This window comes from Haliotis rufescens, unplaced genomic scaffold, assembly GCF_023055435.1.
Source record: "Haliotis rufescens isolate VD_foot unplaced genomic scaffold, xgHalRufe1.0.p SCAF_2, whole genome shotgun sequence".
Lineage (NCBI taxonomy): Eukaryota > Metazoa > Mollusca > Gastropoda > Lepetellida > Haliotidae > Haliotis > Haliotis rufescens.
The window spans coordinates 23,441,593-23,468,495 of NW_025963890.1; the positions used below are offsets into that span (position 1 = coordinate 23,441,593).

The window sequence follows — 26,903 nt, forward strand, 5'->3', positions numbered from 1 at the left end:
AGGAACATAGTGTCTTGAGAAGGACGACCTGGAAGACGTGAAGCAAGGACATGGTGTCTTGAGAAGGACGACCTGGAAGACGTGACTCAGGGACATGGTGTCTTGAGAAGGACGACCTGGAAGACGTGACTCAGGGACATGGTGTCTTGGGAAGGACGACCTGGAAGACGTGATGCAGGAACATAGTGTCTTGAGAAGGACGAACTGGAAGACGTGAAGCAGGGACATAGTGTCTTGAGAAGGACGACCTGGAAGACGTGACTCAGGGACATGGTGTCATGAGAAGGACGACCTGGAAGACGTGACTCAGGGACATGGTGTCTTGAGAAGGACGACCTGTAAGACGTGACTCAGGGACATGGTGTCTTAAGAAGGACGACCTCGAAGACGTGACTCAGGGACATAGTGTCTTGAGAAGGACGACCTGGAAGACGTGAATCAGGGACATGGTGTCTTGAGAAGGACGACCTGGAAGATGTGACTCAGGAACATAGTGTCTTGAGAAGGACGACCTGGAAGACGTGACTCAGGGACATGGTGTCTTGAGGACGACCTGGAAGACGTGACTCAGGGACATGGTGTCATGAGAAGGACGACCTGGAAGACGTGACTCAGGGACATGGTGTCTTGAGAAGGACGACCTGGAAGACGTGACTCAGGGACATGGTGTCTTGAGAAGGACGACCTGGAAGACGTGACTCAGGGACATGGTGTCTTGAGAAGGACGACCTGGAAGATGTGACTCAGGGACATAGCGTCTTGAGAAGGACGACCTGGAAGACGTGACTCAGGGACATAGTGTCTTGAGAAGGACGACCTGGAAGACGTGACTCAGGAACATAGCGTCTTGAGAAGGACGACCTGGAAGATGTGACTCAGGGACATAGTGTCTTGAGAAGGACGACCTGGAAGACGTGACTCAGGGACATGGTGTCTTGGGAAGGACGACCTGGAAGACGTGACTCAGGAACATAGTGTCTTGAGAAGGACGACCTGGAAGACGTGACTCAGGGACATGGTGTCTTGAGAAGGACGACCTCGAAGACGTGACTCAGGGACATAGTGTCTTGAGAAGGACGACCTGGAAGACGTGAATCAGGGACATGGTGTCTTGAGAAGGACGACCTGGAAGATGTGACTCAGGGACATAGTGTCTTGAGAAGGACGACCTGGAAGACATGACTAAGGAACATAGCGTCTTGAGAAGGACGACCTGGAAGACGTGACTCAGGAACATAGTGTCTTGAGAAGGACGACCTGGAAGACGTGACTCAGGAACATAGTGTCTTGAGAAGAACGACCTGGAAGACGTGACTCGGGAACATAGCGTCTTGAGAAGGACGACCTGGAAGACGTGATGCAGGGACATAGTGTCTTGAGAAGGACGACCTGGAAGACGTGATGCAGGGACATAGTGTCTTGAGAAGGACGACCAAGAAGACGTGACTCAGGGACATGTTGTCTTGAGAAGGACGACCAAGATGACGTGATTCAGGGACATGGTGTCATGAAAAGGAGGTCCCGGAAGACATGATTCAGGGACATGGTGTCATGAGAAGGATGTCCCGGAAGACGTGACTCAGGGACATGGTGTCTTGAGGACGACCTGGAAGACGTGACTCAGGGACATGGTGTCATGAGAAGGACGACCTGGAAGACGTGACTCAGGAACATAGTGTCTTGAGAAGAACGACCTGGAAGACGTGACTCGGGAACATAGCGTCTTGAGAAGGACGACCTGGAAGACGTGATGCAGGGACATAGTGTCTTGAGAAGGACGACCCGGAAGACGTGATGCAGGAACATAGCGTCTTGAGAAGGACTACCTGGAAGACATGATTCAGGGACATGGTGTCATGAGAAGGACGACCAAGATGACGTGATTCAGGGACATGGTGTCATGAAAAGGAGGTCCCGGAAGACATGATTCAGGGACATGGTGTCATGAGAAGGATGTCCCGGAAGACGTGATTCAGGGACATGGTGTCATGAGAAGGACGTCTCGGAAGATGTGATGCAGGAACATAGTGTCTTGAGAAGAACGACCTGGAAGACGTGATTCAGGGACATGGTGTCATGAGAAGGACGTCCCGGAAGACGTGATTCAGGGACATGGTGTCTTGAGAAGGACGACCTGGAAGACGTGATTCAGGGACATGGTGTAATGAGAAGGATGACCAAGAAGACGTGATTCAGGAACATAGTGTCTTGAGAAGAACGACCTGGAAGACGTGACTCAGGAACATAGTGTCTTGAGAAGGACGACCAAGAAGACGTGACTCAGGGACATGGTGTCTTGAGAAGAACGACCTGGAAGACGTGACTCAGGAACATAGTGTCTTGAGAAGGACGACCTGGAAGACGTGACTCAGGAACATAGCGTCTTCAGAAGAACGACCTGGAAGACGTGACTCAGGAACATAGCGTCTTCAGAAGTACGACCTGGAAGACGTGATGCAGGGACATAGTGTCATGAGAAGGACGACCTGGAAGACGTGATGCAGGGACATAGTGTCTTGAGAAGGACGACCAAGAAGACGTGACTCAGGGACATGGTGTCTTGAGAAGAACGACCTGGAAGACGTGACTCAGGAACATAGCGTCTTCAGAAGAACGACCTGGAAGACGTGACTCAGGAACATAGCGTCTTCAGAAGAACGACCTGGAAGACGTGATGCAGGAACATGGTGTCTTGAGAAGAACGACCTGGAAGACGTGATTCAGAAACATAGTGTCTTGAGAAGAACGACCTGGTTGACGTGACTCAGGGACATGGTGTCTTGAGAAGGACGACCTGGAAGACGTGACTCAGGGACATGGTGTCATGAGAAGGACGACCTGGAAGACGTGACTCATGGACATGGTTTCTTGAGAAGGACGACCTGGAAGACGTGACTCAGGGACATGGTGTCTTGAGAAGGACGACCTGGAAGACGTGACACAGGGACATGGTGTCTTGAGAAGGACGACCTGGAAGACGTGACTCTGGGACATGGTGTCTTGAGAAGGACGACCTGGAAGACGTGACTCAGGGATATGGTGTAATGAGAAGGACGACCCGGAAGACGTGATTCAGGGACATGGTGTCTTGAGAAGAACGACCAAGAAGACATGATTCAGGGACATGGTATCATGTGAAGGACGACCCGGAAGACGTGATTCAGGGACATGGTGTCTTGAGAAAAACGACCAAGAAGACATGATTTAGGGAAATGGTATCTTGTGAAGGACGACCTGGAAGACCCGATTCAGGGACATGGTGTCATGAGAAGGACGACCTGGAAGACGTAATTCAGGGACATGGTGTCATTAGAAGGACGACCTGGAAGACGTGACTCATGGACATGGTTTCTTGAGAAGGACGACCTGGAAGACGTGACTCAGGGACATGGTGTCTTGAGAAGGACGACCTGGAAGACGTGACACAGGGACATGGTGTCTTGAGAAGGACGACCTGGAAGACGTGACTCTGGGACATGGTGTCTTGAGAAGGACGACCTGGAAGACGTGACTCAGGGATATGGTGTAATGAGAAGGACGACCCGGAAGACGTGATTCAGGGACATGGTGTCTTGAGAAGAACGACCAAGAAGACATGATTCAGGGACATGGTATCATGTGAAGGACGACCCGGAAGACGTGATTCAGGGACATGGTGTCTTGAGAAAAACGACCAAGAAGACATGATTTAGGGAAATGGTATCTTGTGAAGGACGACCTGGAAGACCCGATTCAGAGACATGGTGTCATGAGAAGGACGACCTGGAAGACGTAATTCAGGGACATGGTGTCATTAGAAGGACGAGCCGGAAGACGTGATTCAGGGACATGGTGTCATGAGAAGGACGACCAAGAAGACGTGATGCAGGAACATAGCGTCTTGAGAAGAACGACCCGGAAGACGTGATTCAGGAACATAGTGTCTTGAGAAGAATGACCCGGAAGACGTGATGCAGGAACATAGTGTCTTGAGAAGGACGACCAAGAAGACGTGATGCAGGAACATAGCGTCTTGAGAAGAACGACCCGGAAGAGGTGATGCAGGAACATAGTGTCTTGAGGAGAACGACCTGGAAGACGTGATTCAGGGACATGGTGTCTTGAGAAGAACGACCTGGAAGACGTGATTCAGGGACATGGTGTCATGAGAAGGACGTCCCGGAAGACGTGATTCAGGGACATGGTGTCATGAGAAGGACGACCAAGAAGACGTGATGCAGGAACATAGTGTCTTGAGAAGGACGAGCCGGAAGACGTGATTCAGGGACATGGTGTCATGAGAAGGACGTCCCGGAAGACGTGATGCAGGAACATAGCGTCTTGAGAAGAACGACCTGGAAGACGTGATTCAGGGGCATGGTGTCATGAGAAGGACGTCCCGGAAGACGTGATTCAGGAACATGGTGTAATGAGAAGGACGACCAAGAAGACGTGATGCAGGAACATAGTGTCTTGAGAAGAACGACCCGGAAGACGTGATTCAGGGACATAGTGTCATGAGAAGGACGTCCCGGAAGACGTGATTCAGGGACAAGGTGTCATGAGAAGGACGACCCGGAAGACGTGATGCAGGAACATAGTGTCTTGAGAAGAACAACCTAGAAGACGTGATTCAGGGACATGGTGTCATGAGAAGGACGACCCGGAAGACGTGATGCAGGAACATGGTGTCATGAGAAGGACGACCAAGAAGACGTGATTCAGGGACATAGTGTCATGAGAAGGACGTCCCGGAAGACGTGATGCAGGAACATAGCGTCTTGAGAAGGACGACCTGGAGGACGTGATTCAGGGACATGGTGTCATGAGAAGGACGACACGGAAGACGTGATTCAGGGACATGGTCTCCTGACGAGGACGACCTGTAATCGAGAAGGGTGTTATTCACTTATCCATGTGTGTAGGATGGCCAGGACGTGTACATCATTTATGATGACCATGTATTCGCGAATTCGGACATTTTCCATCGTGGATATAAGGGACACAGTTTCCTACATGGCAAACAGTACCCGTGGTAGGGAGACAAATAAACATACCCATTATACTAATTGGTGTTCCAGCTAAATGCTGAAAATCCAGGCTTAAGACCAGTGAAGATCCGGGGTAGAATAGGCCTTCAGCAACCCATGTTTGCCGTAAAAGGCGACTATGCTTGTCATAAGGCGAATAACGGGATCGGGTGGTCAGACTCGCTGACTTGGTTGATGCATGTCATCGATCCCAATTACGTTGATTGATGCTCATGATGTCAATCACTGGATTGTCTGGTCAAGACTCCATTCTTTACAGACCGCCGTCATCATGGAATATTGCTCAGTGCGGCGTTAAACAACAACCAAACAAAAGAAATAATTAAAGCTTGTGCCAAGTGAGGGAATCAATATGTAGCTCAAAGGAGCCTCAGCTATCACTGTAGCAAAGATAGTCTGCCTCCAAGACCCTCGAGAAATTGAAAAAGTAGTCCAACCTAAGTCTAGAATAATTTGGCAAGTTTTGATTGCCTCAGCTTGTTCTGGGCTCCATTCGGATTTTTTAAAATTTATTTTGTAGATATATATTTTCAAAGAAGATGACTTTATTTCTGGGACCAAATGTCAGTCTAGAGCAGAGCCAGATGGCCACTGAATGTTTTTGGACGTCTGAATGAACGGAGGCGTCAATTACAAATACGCCACGATGCGGCAACCTCCCATAAGTTAGACAACTTTAAACAGTGAGGTGGGTGTCTACCGAATGAGATATAACCCTTGATGTTGATGTTCAATTTCTCCCCTGCTATTTGTGTTGTGTTACATAACAGATGTCAACCGTCTCGGGCTAAACACATCCATTTCTCCAAGCAACAAAACAATTACTCACATATTCGTTTCTGTGTGCATTCATTCATCTGACCCGAATACACACCAGCATATGTACATATTTACATACATTTACTCATATATGCATTTGCGTTCATATGCACCATTTACATACATGTCAAGGCCGTAGTTAACTTTTTTTGACAGGGGGGCAAATATTTGTACAAGTATCACTTGTCCCCAACTTGATTCAAATAAAACTGTTTTCTATAAAAAATCTAGGGGGGCAACTGCCCTCCCTGCCCCCCGGCTGGCTACGGCACTGCATGTGAACGTTTACATACTGACATAACAATACATACAGGTGTGACTGTGTGGACATAAAACGTGGTCTTGGGCGTTGTTAGCCGGCTTCCTTGTTATAGTTGATAAATAATACATGTGCATGTGATACTGCATAATGACGTGCAGTTGCGTCAGTTTTGCTTTTATATAATGCACGTTCAGAATCAACTGCAACAACAAAAGCGTGACGTCGTCAAAACAGTTTAACATCAACGCACCTCTTGTTACTTAGCAATAAAAACGTAACAATAAACATAGTAGATTTTTCCTGATGAATCGTTAAATGTACGTATGAATATTTCCTTCTCGTGCACCAATGCACCATGTTTGTCAAGGATTGATAGTTTATTGTATTCTGTAAGAGTGATACAGCGTAGAAAATGGGCTGTTGAGGGTGGGGGGCAGTTTTATTGTTATATATCATTCATTATGTAATCACGTGCTCACTATCTCTTCACGTGGTATTACTGATAATGTTTTCACGTGGTGACCATGTCTTCACGTGGTATTATTCACCATGTGATATGGGTCATGATGTCATCATGTGATATGGGTCATTATGTCATCATGTGATATGGGTCATTATGTCATCATTTGATATGGGTCATGATGTCATCATGTGATATGGGTCATAATGTCATCATGTGATATGGGTCATAATGTCATCATGTGATATGGGTCATGATCTCACCGTGTGATATGGGTCTTTATGTCATCATGTGATATGGGTCATTATGTAATCATGTGATATGGGTCATCATGTGATATGGGTCATCATGTGATATGGGTCATTATGTCATCATGTGATATGGGTCATTATGTCATCATGTGATATGGGTCATCATGTCATGTAATATGGGTCATTGTGTCATCATGTGATATGGGTCATTATGTCATCATGTGATATGGGTCATTATGCCATTATGTGGTCTCCATGCAGTAATGTGATGTTGGTCATTGTGTAACCACGTGGTCTTCATGTCGCCACGTTGTATTTGTCATGACACGACATGATCATCGTGTCTTCGTGTGCTATTGGTTATTAGGTTATCGCGTGATCACCGTGTCTTCATGTGCTATTGGTAATTCGGTTATCATATGATCTACGTGTCTTCATGTGCAATTGGTCATTAGGTTATCACGTGATATGGGTGATTATGTCATTATGTGGTGTCAATGCCGTAAGTTGATATTGGTCATTGTGTCATCATGTGATATGGGTCATTGTGTCACCATGTGATATGGGTCATCACGTCATCATGTGATATGGGTCATTGTGTCATCATGTGATATGGGTCATGTCATCATGTGATATGGGTCATTGTGTCACCATGTGATATGGGTCATCATGTCATCATGTGATATGGGTCATTGTGTCACCATGTGATATGGGTCATCATGTCATCATGTGATATGGGTCATTATGTCATCATGTGATAGTGGGTCATTATGTCATCATGTGATATTGGTCATAATGTCATTATGTGGTCTCCATGCAGTAATGTGATGTTGGTCTTTGTGTAACCACGTTGTCTTCATGTCGCCACGTTGTATTTGTCATGACACGACATAATCATCGTGTCTTCATGTGCTATAGGTCATTAGGTTATCACGTGATCACCGTGTCTTCATGTGCTATTGGTCATTAGGTTATCACATGATCACCGTGTCTTCATGTGCAATTGGTCATTAGGTTATCACGTGATATGGGTCATTATGTCATTATGTGGTCTACATGCCGTAATGTGATATTGGTCATTGTGTCATCATATGATATGGGTCATTATGTCACCACGTGATATGGGTCATCATGTCATCATGTGATATGGGTCATTGTGTCATCATGTGATATGGGTATTTGTCATCATGTGATATGGGTCATTTTGTCATCATGTGATATGGGTCATTATGTCATCATGTGATATGGGTCATAATGTCATCATGTGATATGGGTCATAATGTCATCATGTGATATGGGTCATGATCTCACCGTGTGATATGGGTCTTTATGTCATCATGTGATATGGGTCATTATGTAATCATGTGATATGGGTCATCATGTGATATGGGTCATTATGTCATCATGTGATATGGGTCATTATGTCATCATGTGATATGGGTCATCATGTCATGTAATATGGGTCATTGTGTCATCATGTGATATGGGTCATTATGTCATCATGTGATATGGGTCATTATGCCATTATGTGGTCTCCATGCAGTAATGTGATGTTGGTCATTGTGTAACCACGTGGTCTTCATGTCGCCACGTTGTATTTGTCATGACACGACATGATCATCGTGTCTTCGTGTGCTATTGGTTATTAGGTTATCGCATGATCACCGTGTCTTCATGTGCTATTGGTAATTCGGTTATCATATGATCTACGTGTCTTCATGTGCAATTGGTCATTAGGTTATCACGTGATATGGGTGATTATGTCATTATGTGGTGTCAATGCCGTAATGTGATATTGGTCATTGTGTCATCATGTGATATGGGTCATAATGTCACCATGTGATATGGGTCATCACGTCATCATGTGATATGGGTCATTGTGTCATCATGTGATATGGGTCATGTCATCATGTGATATGGGTCATTGTGTCACCATGTGATATGGGTCATCATGTCATCATGTGATATGGGTCATTATGTCATCATGTGATATGGGTCATGTCATCATGTGATATGGGTCATTGTGTCACCATGTGATATGGGTCATCATGTCATCATGTGATATGGGTCATTATGTCATCATGTGATAGTGGTCATTATGTCATCATGTGATATTGGTCATAATGTCATTATGTGGTCTCCATGCAGTAATGTGATGTTGGTCTTTGTGTAACCACGTTGTCTTCATGTCGCCACGTTGTATTTGTCATGACACGACATAATCATCGTGTCTTCATGTGCTATAGGTCATTAGGTTATCACGTGATCACCGTGTCTTCATGTGCTATTGGTCATTAGGTTATCACATGATCACCGTGTCTTCATGTGCAATTGGTCATTAGGTTATCACGTGATATGGGTCATTTTGTCATTATGTGGTCTACATGCCGTAATGTGATATTGGTCATTGTGTCATCATATGATATGGGTCATTATGTCACCACGTGATATGGGTCATCATGTCATCATGTGATATGGGTCATTGTGTCATCATGTGATATGGGTATTTGTCATCATGTGATATGGGTCATTTTGTCATCATGTGATATGGGTCATTATGTCATCATGTGATATGGGTCATAATGTCATCATGTGATATGGGTCATAATGTCATCATGTGATATGGGTCATGATCTCACCGTGTGATAGTGGTCATTATGTCATCATGTGATATGGGTCATCATGTGATATGGGTCATTATGTCATCATGTGATATGGGTCATTATGTCATCATGTGATATGGGTCATCATGTCATGTGGTATGGGTCATTGTGTCATCATGTGATATGGGTCATCATGTCATCATGTGATATGGGTCATTATGTCATCATGTGATATGGGTCATTATGCCATTATGTGGTCTCCATGCAGTAATGTGATGTTGGTCATTGTGTAACCACGTGGTCTTCATGTCGCCACGTTGTATTTGTCATGACACGACATGATCATCGTGTCTTCGTGTGCTATTGGTTATTAGGTCATCGCGTGATCACCGTGTCTTCATGTGCTTTTGGTAATTCGGTTATCACATGATCTAAGTGTCTTCATGTGCAATTGGTCATTAGGTTATCACGTGATATGGGTGATTATGTCATTATGTGGTGTCAATGCCGTAATGTGATATTGGTCATTGTGTCATCATGTGATATGGGTCATTATGTCACCATGTGATATGGGTCATCACGTCATCATGTGATATGGGTCATTGTGTCATCATGTGATATGGGTCATCATGCCATCATGTGATATGGGTCATTATGTCATCATGTGATATGGGTCATTATGTCATTATGTGGTCTCCATGCCGTAATGTGATATTGGTAATTGTGTAACCATGTGGTCTTCATGTCGCCACGTTGTATTTGTCATGTCACAACATGGTCATCGTGTCTTCATGTGCTATTGGTTATTAGGTTATCACGTGATCACTGTGTCTTCATGTGCTAGTGGTCATTAGGTTATCACATGATCACCGTGTCTTCATGTGCTATTGGTCATTTGGTTATCACATGATCACCGTGTCTTCATGTGCAATTGGTCATTAGGTTATCACGTGATATGGGTCATTATGTCATTATGTGGTCTATATGCCGTAATGTGATATTGGTCATTGTGTCATCATGTGATATGGGTCATTATGTCACCACGTGATATGGGTCATCATGTGATCATGTGATATGGGTATTTGTCATCATGTGATATGGGTCATTTTGTCATCATGTGATATGGGTCATTATGTCATCATGTGATATGGGTCATTATGTCATCATGTGATATGGGTCATGTCATCATGTGATATGGGTCATTGTGTCACCATGTGATATGGGTCATCATGTCATCATGTGATATGGGTCATTATGTCATCATGTGATAGTGGTCATAATGTCATCATGTGATATGGGTCATTATGTCATTATGTAGTCCCCATGCAGTAATGTGATATTGGTAATTGTGTAACCACATTGTCTTCATGTCGCCACGTTGTATTTGCCATGTCACGACATGATCATCGTGTCTTCATGTGCTATAGGTCATTAGGTTATCACGTGATCACCGTGTCTTCATGTGCTATTGGTCATTAGGTTATCACGTTATCATTGTGTCTTCATGTGTTATCGGTCATTAGGTTATCACGTGATCATCGTGTCTTCATGTGCTATTGATGATTAGGTTATCACATGATCACTGTGTCTTCATGTGCAATTGGTCATTAGGTTATCACGTTATCATCGTGTCTTCATGTATTATCGGTCATTAGGTTATCACGTGATCATCGTGTCTTCATGTGCTATTGGTTATTAGGTTATCACGTGATCACCACGTCTTCATGTGCTATTGCTCATTAGGTTATCACGTGATCATCGTGTCTCCATGTACATGGTAGTGGTCATCGTGTCATGTGATATTGGCCATGTCACCACATGGTCATCGTGTCTTCATAATCAGTTGTATAACGTGGTCAGCTGCTCCTATGGTTTGTTTTCTGCAATGTACAAACTAAATTTGTAAATCTTTATCCATTTCAAACGCAATACCAAACCACATTATTCCTTTGACCAATTAAACCTTTACAGGTTACCGGGCGTCAGGTTAATGACTCAGCGGGGCATAGGTCTATCAACTATCAAAGACAGTCTTGTCTGCATGCAATAAGCGAAGAGACATGAACTGAATGATAATAAGCGAGATATCGGGAAACTTACAAATATAAACTCACATCTGAATAAATACCCACTCATTTACATAGATGTTCTAAAGATTGACAGATGAGGAACTTGGCATCCCTTTGATATAGATAGTTTATTTTCGGTTACTATGGTAACGAGTAAACCGTTGCATTATATGTTTTCACCGCACAAATGGTAACCTCCCATCTTCAAATTGATCTTAAGTTTCGCATTGATTGCTGTTTATACGTATAAAACTGCCTAGTCTCCGAACTAAGCTTGCATAACTCTCTTACTCCGCTGTGCAAGTAGGAAAATATGGTTAAATAGCCACAAACACGCATCGTTGCCAGGTTACGGTATCACAACAACCAGTGTTCATCAAGTTTATGACAAGGCGTGGGTATATAATACCGACGTCAGCTTTTGGAAAATCCCATAGAACTTTGGATTGTCAAATGTTTAGATTCCCCTTTCCCAGGTCTTAGTTATTTAAAATAAATCACAAAACTTACAACTATTTGTGGCGAATAATATTTTTTTTAAAGCGTGTCAATATCACAAATCATGATGATATTGTGTAACTTTTATAGATTTCAATACCTAGTCTTTTACCTTTGGTGTATCTGTAGTGGCGAATATAGGTCCCACGTGACCTGAGCTTGTCGTAAAAGGCGACTAACTGGATCAGGCGGTCATGTATGTCATCGTATCCCAAATTGCATTGATGCATGATCATGATGTCAATCACTGGATTGCCTGGTCCAGACTCGATTATTTACAGACCACCGTCATATTGCTGTGATATTGCTGAGGGGTGCGTTAAATAACAAACAAGCCTTGAGTGTCGCACACATCTTTACCAAATAATGGACCTTGATTAAGAGGTCTTTTTCGATTAGACAGATAACAATAGGAAATGGGTGTTGTGTGCTGTGCTGATAGACAATGCGAGTATTAACTGTCAATGACGGCGTATGTTGGAGTGGCGAGTGAATCCCAGGTGGAGCGTAAACTGATAATGATGTTTGTGCCTGACTGGCCATCGTTGATGTAGTTGTCGTCATAATCACGAATGGCCTGAATATTCTGAATTATGTATAATGAGTTGCTACTTAGCGCGTTCCATCTCCCATTTTGCCGAGATGTGATCAAAATGTCCGGCATGGAAATTAATATCGAGCAAATCACCACATTACTATAAAGCCTTGAAAACGACATGGAAGCTACGTCAGTGTGTGGCACAGTCAGCATGGGGCATTCAAAAACCAATCGATATAATGATTAATAGAACCCGACTCGTCTGCCATCTAAATCGGCATAGACAACATGACAGACAGGTGTCACAAAGTGACGACACTGGTGGTGCGCGTGGCACGTGCGACAGAGACTCGGGTGTCACCCGTCTTAGAGTAGGGTTAATAAGTGCAACGTTACAATGTGTGAGAAAAGAGACATCCTAGGTAATTCTTAAATATCGGTATTAATGCAAAAATATGATCTATATATTTTATATTTTTTAGCTGCCAAGTTATGAACCCTTCACTATTCAATGTTCAATGCAATGAAGATTGTTGTTTAGACTTGTTCAGGTTGTCACTGGATAACACGCACTGTTGTATGTTGCTATAGAAACAATGCCCAAGAAATTCGATAAGACTATAAAACATTTTAAATATTATGCCGGCAATTTGCAAGACGTACCTATTTCCCCCCAACCGTATTTTTCTGCGAGTTAAGTAAATAGTATTTGTGTAAATCCACTGAAATATACAACTACCCACATCCATGAATGGTGCACGTGATTTGCTCGTGTTTGAAGGAGGCGGTTGTCATGATTCAATGTAAATAGGGTCGTCTTAAAGTTGTTAGGTACCTTTCACTGGAACGGGAAACCGAAAACTTCAACAGTCCTCGTAAAGGGCGTTGTACATTGCCGAAGCTAAACATTGTTGTGTAACTGGTTGTGTTGGACTGAGTTGGGCGTCACTTTCATTACAATGCCACAAATTCAGTTGGTGATCGAACTCCCACGTGGCGTCACCGGCAAATGGACTTACCACGTAGCTCCCCAAGCTCATGTGCTTTGAATCGTATAACACTTAATACACTTCAGTGTTGCAGTGAAATGTTTGTCAAAAGATATACTATGTGCTATTCTAACTTTCACTACTGCTTCCAGTGAGCGCTAAAAATAGTAGCCAGCTATGTCTTCTACCTTGTCTGTCTGGTAACATATATTTCCAATCAATTTCAGTCATCGAATTTGAGAACCTATCGTTATTGACATATTCTAATCATAATATCGCCACTTGCGTGTTGGTCAGAAATGATCTGGTCTTTGTAGGCTGTGACATTTGCTGTAGGAAAATACAAACATGATCCGATCGACCAGTCATGTATTTACCACCCTGCTTCCATCTGCTTTCGGACTCATAGTGACCCTCATATAAATAACAATATATATATATATATATACCATATATAATAGATCTAAAACAAACCATACGTTTTGAAAGAGTAGGGTGCTAAACGTGCGTATCGTTTGTAATTTCTTTTTTAAGATAGACAAGCTGGGAATACCTTGGCCGCTCAGAGAGGGCTAGAGACCCTCCAGTTCAAAATCTGAATTAACTGTTCCAGGCACTGCACCAGGAATGGCAGAGCCGTTTGACATTTTTCTGGTCTTTGTTCGTGTTTCTAACAATGAATCTCACCAGCTATTTTTTTAATGTAGCGCATATACGAAAGGGTGCAATGTTTTTACAGTTGTGCCTTTAAGTACAAGTGTTTTAGTGCTCGATGTGGCAAAGACCAAAAGATTAGTTTGGTTTGGAGTTTGAAATTTGTATCGTTGGAAAAAAAACCTGGACAATTTGTCGTAACAAGTTGCATGAAAAAAACACTGTCTGCAAACCCAAAGTTTATGGTGTATAGCAATCTAGAAGTTACTGACTTCCGACATTACACAGAGACAATGTCTGATGGGGAACAGAAATGGGCTTCACACATTGTACATATGTGGGGAGACGGGTCTTCCGGGTCTTCCGCGTGACGAGCAAACACTTTACTACTCACTAGGCTACTTGTGGGTTAAGGTAATAATGAACTAATATTGATATTTCAAGATGACAGGCATTACAGCTTGGTTCAGACTTTCTAATTCGTGAGTTGTATAAAATTATTTCAAGTTAGCAGACAAGACCCCTACTTAAAGAGGGACTTCAAAGGGCTAGCAAAGTGATTTTGAATGACTTGCTTGGACAGAAAATTTACCTGCCCCAAGTTCCTTGTTTAAGATGCAGATACTGTTTACTGTTATCCCCAATTATTAGTGTAGATCTAGACACTATAGTTTCTGCCTTATGTGATAATGAGACATTGTTTCTATGTAATGAGGGTAATCATTTACAGTTAGAATATTATACATAAAAAATATGAGACAAAGTGTGTAACTCCTGGACATAAACTTGCTAGGACAACCAATTTGCCCAGACCAGTCCCCCTTTAAGAACCCTTCAGGGACCATGAGAAGATCCTGTGAATCACTTTACCTTCACGCAACATCAGTGATGCAGACAGTTGAAACAGACTGTGTGCATGGCTAGGGACGCCTGACCATGATACATTAAGGCAGATCAATGCTGTGACTGTGATGACAAGATACTTTCAACTTGTGCAATAAATCAAACAGGTTTTTAGATAATAGAGAGGAAGTAAAGTAATTACCTAGAATGCCACACAGGATTGATTGAAAGTTAGGTCAACCATTCCTGCCAATAACAGGATTGTACACTACCGACCATGACTTTCTTAGGATTGATTTGCTGTAAACAGGTCTGCCTTGGGATAAAAGTGATACATGATTGACTTCTTTTGTCGACATTGAAATCTAAATGTAGAGGAAAACAGAACTGCTAGATGTTATGCAGAATAACATTAATCCAACTGTATAGCCTTGACCATAGCAATGTACATGGTGACACATTTACCCTGCACTCAATGTTACTCTGGCCATGCATGATTAATGGCATAATGCATAATGTATATGTCTAGTCACTCTAATGCATAGATATGTTTGAATGATTCCTTTGTCACATCAGAAATTGTGCACTGTCTCCCATGCCTAGTCCAACATTACAACCAAGCTGTGGAACTCTGAAGCTCACCTGTTTAACATGGATATTATCTTGAATAAAGACAACAATGTTTCTCATGATGGACACATTGTATGTCCAATCAGAATCTTGTGAGGAAACTATACTGATGCTTATATCAAGTTTATAGGCCAAACACTTCATCAGATGATCAGACTATGTAAATTTTTCCAGCAACAAGTGTGTGATGAGCCTAATCTTTGATCACCTGAAAGAGCTTCAAACTAATCCACTTCTTGAATTATTGACTCAACTATTAATGCTTGAATGCTTACCAAACTGGTAAGAACAAAAAAGTCATGACATTGCTAGATTCATTATCAAGGCCACACATCTTTTTTTTCACTTGCTTTACGGATCTGATGACTGTAAATTTCATTGAAGTAGAATTTATTTTTTAAGAATTTGCTCATTTTTCATCCTGCCGTTTAGCTTACAGCATATTGCACCAAACCATAGGATCTATCCAGGACCCACTGAGGTTGACATATCAAAACATGGGAGTCAAAATAATGTGTTTTGTTGTTTCTGAAATGGATAGGATGCACAGATGCACAGATGCACAACAGTACTCCCACGTGATTCCTCAGGTTTGCAATGCTCAAAGTTTATCAAACTCCTTTTATTTTTGTATACCAGCTGACCTGTAGTGATGCAGAAAACTTAAGAAAAACCCATAAGCAACTAAAGAAAAAGTGTGGCCTGGAAGCAACGTTCTAGGCAACATGTAAAGCAGTTTAACCTTCAAGCAAATATAGTTTAAGCTATCTCAATACTTATGTTTCAAATAAATCAACAATCTGTAAGAAAGCTCAAATGACAAGATGAAACACCAATTTGTATAAAATCAAACTTTTACTTGTATAACATAATAGCCTGTGACCCTGTACAAGCTAACAAACAAGTGGCCATATGCTGTATGAATACTTCAAGAATGACTTAGATTTACAGTGCATCTTGAACACACACACACACACACACACACACTCACAGAGACACAGTGTCTAACAGTCCTGTGTGCATCTGTGCTTGGGAGGTCAAATACATCCACACAACAGAGAACCAAACCCATATCAATAGACAAGAAACTAAATTTTCAGTGTTGAGATGATACTATTGATCAGTGAAAATGTTGATATACACTGCTGACCTACAAAGCCTAGTGTAATTACAGGCTCGGTCATCAATAGATATGTACACAATCAATATTTGTCATATGTTCAAGTACACATTGACTGGCAGACAATTAGGGAAGATAATGACAAAGGGAGTCTGTTAATTGCAATTTGTACTAAATCCCTATTTCAGTCCTGATCCAATCAAGGGACAATATTGATGTTGAAATATAACCTGACAGCTTTACACTATACTGAAATCATCAAACATTAGATATTTCACTCTAAGATCAGTTCCTGTTATCTGTCATGTATTTCTGTTTTGAGGAGACGAACAGAAGCTGATTCTGCTTCCACATCCCAGTAGATTGACTGGAAGGGAATGGTTCATTAGCACACAAATACCCTGTTCCTTCCTTCCTCCACAAGTATATTGTTTTCAGAAGCATCTCCAATACTTCATTGATGCAACCTTTTCATTGGTGCAATGAATTCAAGTGAAGTAAAAATGTCCAGTAATTTCTTTCCTCCACTTGTGTACTAATGTATCCTCAACTCCTTTTCTTTATGTTGGATTAGCTTCCACAAAACTGCTTTCCTTCTTAATGACACTCCAACTCAACCTAACATGATTGTTCTCATCTTCCGGAGGCCAGGGAGTTAACTCACTGTATAAGTCCAGTTTCCACCCTAGCCCAACTAGGCTGGCATTTCTGGGCTCAATCGTAGCACCATCAGTGGCTATTTGCTTCAAACAAAATGGTGGCGCCAAGTCATGACAATCTGATTGATTTGCAAAGTGCATCAAATCATTTGAGCACCTTTACAAAAAATATGAAGATTTGGAAAATATCTGTCAACGCCCAGTGGAAAGTATACATGCTTTGCAAATCTTGCAGTCGACGGAAATCTGCACGTTGAAATCCAAGATGTTTACAAACTGGATGTCTAGTTCGTGGCTCAATTCTGATTGGACTATGCATAGGCCTGTTAGTCCTGCCAAAACTCTGGAATTCAAGCCTACTTTAGCAAGTTTAAGGACTTTTACAGTCAGATAACTCCCTTGCGTTAGCAAGATGGATTGTTGTTAATCACGGTGTGTCAGCTGCCTTAAACCCGAATTTGTTGCAAATCTCAGATGTTTACCTCTTTGCTGATACTCACAAGCACAGGCTGAGTGAGTGAGTGAGTATGGTTTTACGCCGCTTTTAGCAATATTCCAGCAATATCACGGCGGGGGACACCAGAAATGGGCTTCACACATTGTACCCATGTCGGGAATCGAACCCGGATCATCGGCGTGACGAGCCAACGCTTTAACCACTAGGCTACCCGACCGCCCCTCAAGCACAGGCTGACAAACCTAGATACTCACAAGCTGACAAACCTAGACACATAATCAGGGCAATTCTGGGACTCCTTTGGGACACAACTCTGGACAGCCATAACAGACACATCTCATAAGAATATAATTGAACAGATAAATAAATATGTTTCAAAATAGAAATCAATGATACAAATACAAATTAGATTGTCACTTTGGTTGTATTTGACCACTCCATTTTTTTCAACATATATGTCAACTGTAAAATAAGATATATAACAGTATTATATAACAATATTCACATCATTCAAATGTATATATAGGTGGAACTAGGGGTGTATTACTCACTGCACGAACAGTCCATGCATCACTTTCACCTATTTATCTCAGTGTACATAATGTATGCATCTTGCTATCCACAAGTGGCAGTTGCATAGTCTATGTCTTCACTGAAGATTTGCATTGATTTTGAACAAATGTATATATGATTTAGAAGATAAAGTTACATTGATCAATATATTAAACAACTGTCTATTAAAATATGCATCATTATTCAATTTTCAGACCTTTCACACTATCTTCCAACTATTATAGAATATATCATTGCTTCATTTCAAAATAACATTTGTCATCAACATGGAATACTTATTGGAATAAAACATTCAAAATATAGATATGCATCAGGTTTGGGCAAAACAGAACATGAAAAGCCTTCATTAGCACTTCATGCAAGTAGTTGAGAGAGGGAGAGAGAGAGAGAGAGAGAGCAAAACAACATGAAAAGCCTTCATTAGCACTTCATGCAAGTAGTTTAGAGAGAGATAGAGAGGGAGAGAGAGAGAGAGAGAGAGAGAGCAAAACAGAAGATGAAAGGCCTTCATCAGCACTTCATGCAAGTAGTTGAGAGAGAGAGCAAAACAGAACATGAAAAGCCTTCATTAGCACTTCATGCAAGTAGTTGAGAGAGAGAGCAAAACAGAACATGAAAAGCCTTCATCAGCACTTCATGCAAGTAGTTGACACATAGAGAGAGAGCAAAACAGAACATGAAAAGCCTTCATCAGCACTTCAAGCAAGTAGTTGACAGAGAGAGAGAGAGAGAGAAAAACAACATGAAAAGCCTTCATCAGCACTTCAAGCAAGTAGTTGACAGAGAGAGAGAGCAAAACAGAACATGAAGTCTTCATTAGCACTTCATGCAAATTGTTGAGAGATAGAGCAAAACAGAACATGAAAAGCCTTCATCAGCACTTCATGCAAGTAGTTGACACAGAGAGAGAGAGAGAGCAAAACAGAACATGAAAAGCCTTCATCAGCACTTCAAGCAAGTAGTTGAGAGAGAGAGAGAGAGAGAGAGAGAGAGAGAGAGAAACAGAACATGAAAAGCCTTCATCAGCACTTCAAGCAAGTAGTTGACAGAGAGAGAGAGAGAGAGAGAGCAAAACAGAACATGAAAAGTCTTCATTAGCACTTCATGCAAGTAGTTTTAGAGGTACACATACAGTCACTTCCCCCATGCTTGGTGTGCTTGTACTCTTTCATCTTGCTTTTCACAATCTGCTGGTTTTGCAGCTAATGCTAAGGCCACACCCTTTGTACTGTTACGGTTGACAAAATAGAAAATAAATAGCATAAATTTATTTTTATTTACCTAACTGCGCCATCCTCCTACACCTACACGAAAAGTAACAATTAACTCTGTAAATAATAATTGATTTAATGGAATGTATGTTGTCACTGCCAACTGAAAAGCCTTCTTCGAAGTTTGGAAGTATATACATATACATGTTACTGCATAAATACAAAACAAAACACTTTAAACAGAGTTATCAGTAACTTCTTCGAATTTAACCATTCTACCCAACACCTTCTTCCAAACAAAACAGACAAAACATTGAGCTACACAAATAGTTTTCAATTTTATATTTTGACCGAAGCAAGCATTGTCTACATAGTGTGATGTTGAGTGTTGAGGGTTCCTTTACCACATTCACAATAATTTAGTTCTCAATAACCAGAATTAGATGAACTGCAGTCATGAAATATCAAACCTTGCAGCTGAAACACTGCCATAAAAATCCATCTAGAGCTTTCAAAGTTCTACTCAACTGCATAAATCACAACATCAATTGGGAAAACATCCAAATCCTCTCCAAAACCCTCCATGACTTCACAAAAAGAAAACTAGCAGAAGCAGTCCAGAATCGCTGCCACAATCAACAGAGCTCTAGGCTATTTCATCCCAATCGCCTTTTTATGAACTCATCAAACAATAGTTTTTCCAACCACCCCACCTAGAACTAATTTATATCCGGTTTTATTGGTTTATTGGCTTTTTTAATTGGCTTCATCATCGTGTGTTCTCTGTCCATCATGTTGTTACTGTATCTTCCTTCTGTTATTAGTTAATCCACTCCTGTTAATCCCTCTGACGAATGATGAAAGTTGAACTTGTTAAAAGTCACATTTGTTGTTTGACATTATATGTCAACATAAAGTTCTCATGATCATGACCGTGAGCGCGGGAGCCTTGACGGTGACTGGTAAAATTTGTTCATACATAAATAAATATCCGGCAATAGCGATCAGCTGCACCAAAGTGCAATGCTTATGGTTATTATTATCTCACATATGTATAGTAAAGCTGCAACTGAAATAACATGATATTGGAATATATTATTCCTGATTAATAATAGTTTCAGATACAATATTCTTCCGATCGTTGCATCAAAATTCTTTAAAGTTATATTACTGGGAAGGTCTTAACCGAATCACTGGTAGATTCCGAGAAAACGGGTGTACAGCTGATGGCTGTTTCCATCCTAGTTTACGAAAAAATACACATGATAATCTTAATCTCTCCATGTAAAACAATGCCTAGCAGAATAAGAAACAGGTTTGGTGATTTTTATCTCAAATTTCAAATTTGTACTGACCGAGTTCGTTATCACCCATTCCTTTACCTGAATTCACTGAAGGGGTACAATGTAATTATTTTCTGTGCATAATGCTAAAAAAAACCCTTTTTTCCCAAAAAAACTGACTCCCCTAGAGGCTATTGCGCATAATACTTGGTTGCACACTATACTAAAAAAAATAAAGTATAAAAGTTGCTATCCATAATTTCTTTTGTCTATTTGAAGTGAATTAAGATCAAATGTAGACAGCGGACATGGGTGTCATACATAGAAAATACTACATTCATTCTCGTTAGATACCATAGAAAGTTCACAAGTTTCATAAAAATGGTATCCAACGAGAATGAGTGTAGTATTTCATTTATTACCGATGTTAAGTATGTATTTAAGTGTAAATACATAACAAGTTTTGTTCGTTAATATCCCATACTGAAACTGGTTGCAAATCTGGTCGCGCATGAATATCGTAAAATGTTGACATTTCTATGCATACGCGTTAACAACATATTCCTGCTGTTGTGTGTTTCAACATGGCAGCATCAACGCTCAAGATCCTTTTTTCAAATTTCTTCAACTTAAGGTAATTCAAGTACATCGGTAATATGCAAGACAACTGTGAGAAAACTTAAAAAGTCAATTACCGGTAGCGCTGCACTTTAAATATAGAACCAACACTCGCACATGACGGGGTCCCAGCATGCAATCAAAATGGTTCGGTTTCCTTGATCTATCAGCTGAATTTGTATCCTGTCTGTACCATTTTGGAAGAGGGAAATCAGTGTGTTCGCCAAAGATGTTTATGTTGACTGTACAACCCGAAACTGAAGACCTGGAAATCAACAAACTCAAGTCTGCTTGCATGTCAATGACTGCTTTCGAACGAAGGGCAAGGTCACCATCGGAAAAAGAAAAGACAACCCTGATCTATTAACAGCGTTTTACGCAAGACAACAATAGGGAATGTTTTTGTTCACATTTCACGATTGATTTGTATCAGATCACTTTGAATGATCTGGTCGTGCAGCCGTGTATGTTTATTTATAAACAAATACCTTTGGAAGCAATGCCACAAAAAACGCATCGCAGGGGACACTGATGGCACAACCGGAGCACCCAACGTAAGTCTTAGATATCTGTCCAGACAGTTTAAACTGACTCCATTTCACAAGCTTAACCTACTACATTAAATCAAATTGAAAGTCGCGAAAGTGGTTAGGTGAGTCATGCTCATAGGGACCCTTGATTTATCGGCACATTGCAAATGGACAAAGCTCGATTATATAATGTCTGTAGTAGCTCTATGCATCACTAATATAGAATGCAAAGTGAATTTGATGTACATGAGTATCTTGTTTGGTTAATAAAGTGTGTGTAAATGTCTCTAGCTTTTATGAGATTACTTCAGTTCTGCCTTGTAGTTGTAAAAGTAAAAGACGTCTTGTGATTTTTTAAGAATGAAAATAGTAGTTCCTGTGTGACACAGTTATCCAATCAAAACAATTAAACTAAGGTCAACCTTGTACAACACACGTGTGACGTACAGATTTAGTATCATAACACCTGTATCTTCAGTGATTCTTCACCATTTGGGTAATAAAACATGTGAACATAAGTATTAAAACTTGAAATGTCTGTATTCCAGTTATCACGACCAAAACACCTTCCTTGAGTAATGAAAATCTAGACAGCTCTTAAAGAAACAACAGAAATCTAACAAATCAAAGTATGCTCAATTTTGGTAAAGTTCAAGATCAAACAATTGTTGAAATCATTAGCCCCCAGTAACAGGATTTGGCACATACATGCAGTTTCATCTAATTCTGATAGCATACAATCACATGCAAATTAATGCTCACTTCTTCCATTCCTTCTCTGATAATACTTTAGGGTAGACATCACAGACAGACACGATGGCAAGAGGCTTTATATAAGTACACAGTTAAAACAAAATGGCCAAATGAAAAGTATTTTCAGTTAGAAGCTGTAGAACTTACGTACAGCTGTGACCGTTCTACAATTAGATCCTAGTTATTCCACTTATTCTATGTAACACCTTCTGTAGGCATGACAATCAACAGCCATAATGAGGACAACACTAACAGAAACTTCCTTACAACATTCATTAGTACCTGGAGAAGACACAGCTTCCTCATATATATTTTAGAAACCTTAACCTATAGTAAGGGGTTAGAAAATACACATAGTTAAAACTTTAACTGATAATTGTAATCTAAAGTTACTGAAAAATAGATTCAGTGATGTTTTAAAATATTATTCAATGTTATCTAACATGTGATTGATAATATGACAAAATGATTAAAAAAAATGTCATCGTGCAATACCCTTCTTTTAAAGCTACCGTTCCACAAGGTGGATGCAAATATAGACATAGAGATATAAAAAATGTAAACAATTCCAAAAACAGAAATCAAGGTGTAAAATACACATTCTCAAAATGAGACCTAATAGTTGCCTATTATTTCTTATCAACAAATGTGAGTGAGAGATTCAGTTCTGTACAAAAACAGTTTTGAGAACCTTGTTACACTGGGTAAAGAATCTGTAATATGATATAAAGAGTTGTGAATTCAACAACCTGGACAACAAGGCACCTGTAAATCAGAACAGGACTGTGTTCTCTTCTCACTGGAGCTTCCAAATGTTATTTGTAGTGGCTGCATAAAACATTCATGATCTCTGAGGTAAGAAAAGAGTTGGGGAAAAGAACTTTACAAATTCTGTACTTGTACATAGCCTTTAAGGTTGGCATATAGGTCATAATGCATAAAGAACATACTCTAAAACCATTTGAATACCTCAACATGATAAAATAACATAGTAATAAAACAAAGTACCTGCAACATTTTCAAACTGAATAAACAAATACTATTTGAACTTGAAACATGTGACATAATTTGAATTAAAGGATGTATGTGAGTGAAGCTCAGGACCAACATGACCAATGGAGCAAAATGAAACAGAGGTTAATTTGTTCTTAAAGACAGCAAGCACACAGTAATGACTTAGAATATAAAAAAGAGATATGACAGAAACATTTGTAGTGGAATGTCGTGAAGCAATATTTCTGTGTTTGTCTTTTTAAAAAGCGGATTTGTAAAGTCCTTATTCGAGGAATTTGTTACATTTCTGTCATTTTCACTGATAGTGCCCTTCAGAAAATAATACTTGAAAACTTGACTATATTCTACACTGGCTAAAAAAACATGTTCTAGCAATTTTGCAATATCATGGTTTAAACAGTAGATGTCAGCTCAAAAACAAGATACATAGCAAAACATATCATCGACTAATTATCTAACATGATCACTTACATGCCCATGTCCATATATAACAAAAACAAGGGATATTTCTTCATTTTGACAAATTTGTTATGAATGATATGCATACTTTCCAAAATGATTTTGTCCACAAATGTTTGGTTCTGACCATTTCAGTTTTGCCACATAGACCCATCCAGGTAATTTTGTTTAAACCAAGGTATTACAATTGATGTAGAAACAAATATCACAATATGACGCAGAATTTTGACTGTTGTTTGGACGAAGGTTGGAATCGGCCATGATTCCGATCACTGAGGCTGACATCCCTTGTAGATGAGGTCATGCCCTCAACAACGCCTGAATGTTTCTTCTGCACACGATGCAACACAATACGATATGTCCCTGTGATGCTGTTCCTGGAATCTCTCCCATTCATTTGACGGAAATGATCCTCACTAATGCCAAGGTCGTCCATAATCTTCCTTGCTTCCTTTTCCTCTTCACCTAAAGACAATGAACCTGTACTAGGGTTCATATTGAATGGCTCCAGGGGGGCTGGAAAGTCCTGTCCTTCTTGCCAATCAGATCGCTTCATTTCGGTGATAGTGAAACGATCTTGTGGAATGTTTTTGAGAATACTACGTATAAGAAACTGACAGCTGTCAGACACATAGGACGGAATGGTGTAGCTACCTTCAAGGATGCACTTTTTCAGCTTGGCGACAGTGTCTGCACGGAAAGGCATTATGCCAGTTACCATGAAGTACAGCATGATACCGAGTGCCCACACATCTACATATGTTCCAAAGTAACTCTCATCCTTAAACAGCTCTGGTGCAGCATATGGGGGTGAACCACAGAATGTATTCAAAGTTTGTTCAGGCTTGCTGCATGTACTGAAACCAAAGTCTCCCACTTTGACTAGCTTTGGAGATGCATAGAACACATTTTCAGCCTTCAGATCCCTGTGAATAATGTTGTTGTCATGCTGAAATGCAGAAACACACAGCATTAGACTTACTGATGCAAATATTACTTAGACAACAGTAAGGATATAGGTTTGAAACTGCCGAATCTTGACAAATAAAAACAAGTTTTCACTGAAACATTTCTCCATTGATCTGCAGACCTCATGAACTTGAGTTCATGTTTTATGGACCAAACATTTATCATGCTAATCATGAACACTGGATATGGTAAAGGAATCTCATGTGTTCAGTTATTTCATACTTGAATCATTATCCATGGACAGAATATCTTATCCTTCTGGCAATGCAATCAAAACAAGAAAACAGAGTTATCACTATCCCCTGCCAAGGGGCACATTAAATTCTTTTTTGTCGATATAGCAGTGAATATAAACTACAAAAGAAAAGTCCTTTAAAGCCTTAAGAAGAGATAGGCACTATAGTTGTTTTCAGTCATAAGAAAAAATTACCATATGTGAAATTAATACACACAATTCTCTGGAAAAAATAATTAATGGCACCAATTCTCCAACTAGGTCTTGATAAGTATGTCTAAGATTTATAAGCTAACTTCAGTAGTTTCTGGGAAAACCTGTCCCCATTGCAGACACTATGCACTTTGTAAAATAACATGGATCAAGGGCCGTAACTCTGTATATGCTCAATATCTAAAAGTAAATACATGAACTCTGTAAAAATGTAATTTACGGTACCAATTTTTGAACTGAGCCTTGACAAAGATCACTAAGACAAGCATGAAAACTGTTGTTCATGTTAGGTCAGTAGTTTTAGAGAATAGTTGTCTACATTTCACTCAATATGCACTAAATTGAAAAAGCACAGAGCAAGGGCCATAATTCTGTAAAAAAAGAAATTTAAGACATCAGTTTTTGAACTCATGTAAGATCATGACCAGTAATATCAGTGTGTAAAATTTCACTTCTCTTTCTAAAATAGTACTTGAGAAAAAGTATGTCCTCTTTGAACAGCGGGACGGATGGATGGACAGCTGGACAAAACTCCATTTCTAAATCTCCAACCCCACAACGTGGCGGGGGATAATAATGTCCATGTTATTATTAATGTTGCATCCTTGTCAAAATATCTTCCGACACCACAGAACTGGCTACTTGATAATCTTATCAGTCCTGGTAAAAAGTTGCCTGTCCGAATTATCCTGGTATCAAAAGGGAAAATGCACCTGTTTTTCGGTTCTTCTAATGATTACATTCAAATTCTTCTAAGTTATTGTATTGGGTATTTATTAACAGAATCACAGGTAGATCATGGGAGAAAATGTGTGCAAAACTGATTGCTATTTCCGGGTTATTTTACCAGAAGAAAAATATATCATTAAGATTGCTGTTTACAACATAAGTCCACAATGACTCACTATCCTTGATCAATCCCTTCTGTAAACGAACAAATCAAGGTGTTACTGAGAATAAAATGAAAAACATTCCGTGTTTGTTAAAAACTGATCAATGCTGTAATGTTAGGCTTTTAATGATTTTATGGTGGCATAGATGCACATTGAAGGACACTCATGTTCTACTGATAGAAAACAAGAAGTGGTAACTTCCTGTGGGAAAGTATCATGTGGGTCGACAGTGAAACAGCAAATCTTGTCATGACAATGAGAATAAAACAC

The 26,903-nt window shown here is 40.4% G+C and overlaps 2 protein-coding genes across 2 annotated transcripts in view; one reads left to right on the plus strand and one right to left on the minus strand.

Annotated features, from left to right (window-relative positions):
* The window catches only part of LOC124146204, a 119,909-nt gene that overhangs the window by 35,373 nt on the left and 57,633 nt on the right, over positions 1-26,903 (plus strand). The window lies entirely within an intron of this gene.
* The window catches only part of LOC124146203 (serine/threonine-protein kinase NIM1-like), a 52,968-nt gene continuing 47,746 nt past the window's right edge, over positions 21,682-26,903 (minus strand). Inside the window, exon 4 of the mRNA XM_046516380.2 lies at positions 21,682-25,272. Coding sequence (XP_046372336.1) covers positions 24,529-25,272 — 744 coding nt within the window. The 3' untranslated portion in view covers positions 21,682-24,528. The remainder of the gene's footprint in view (positions 25,273-26,903) is intronic.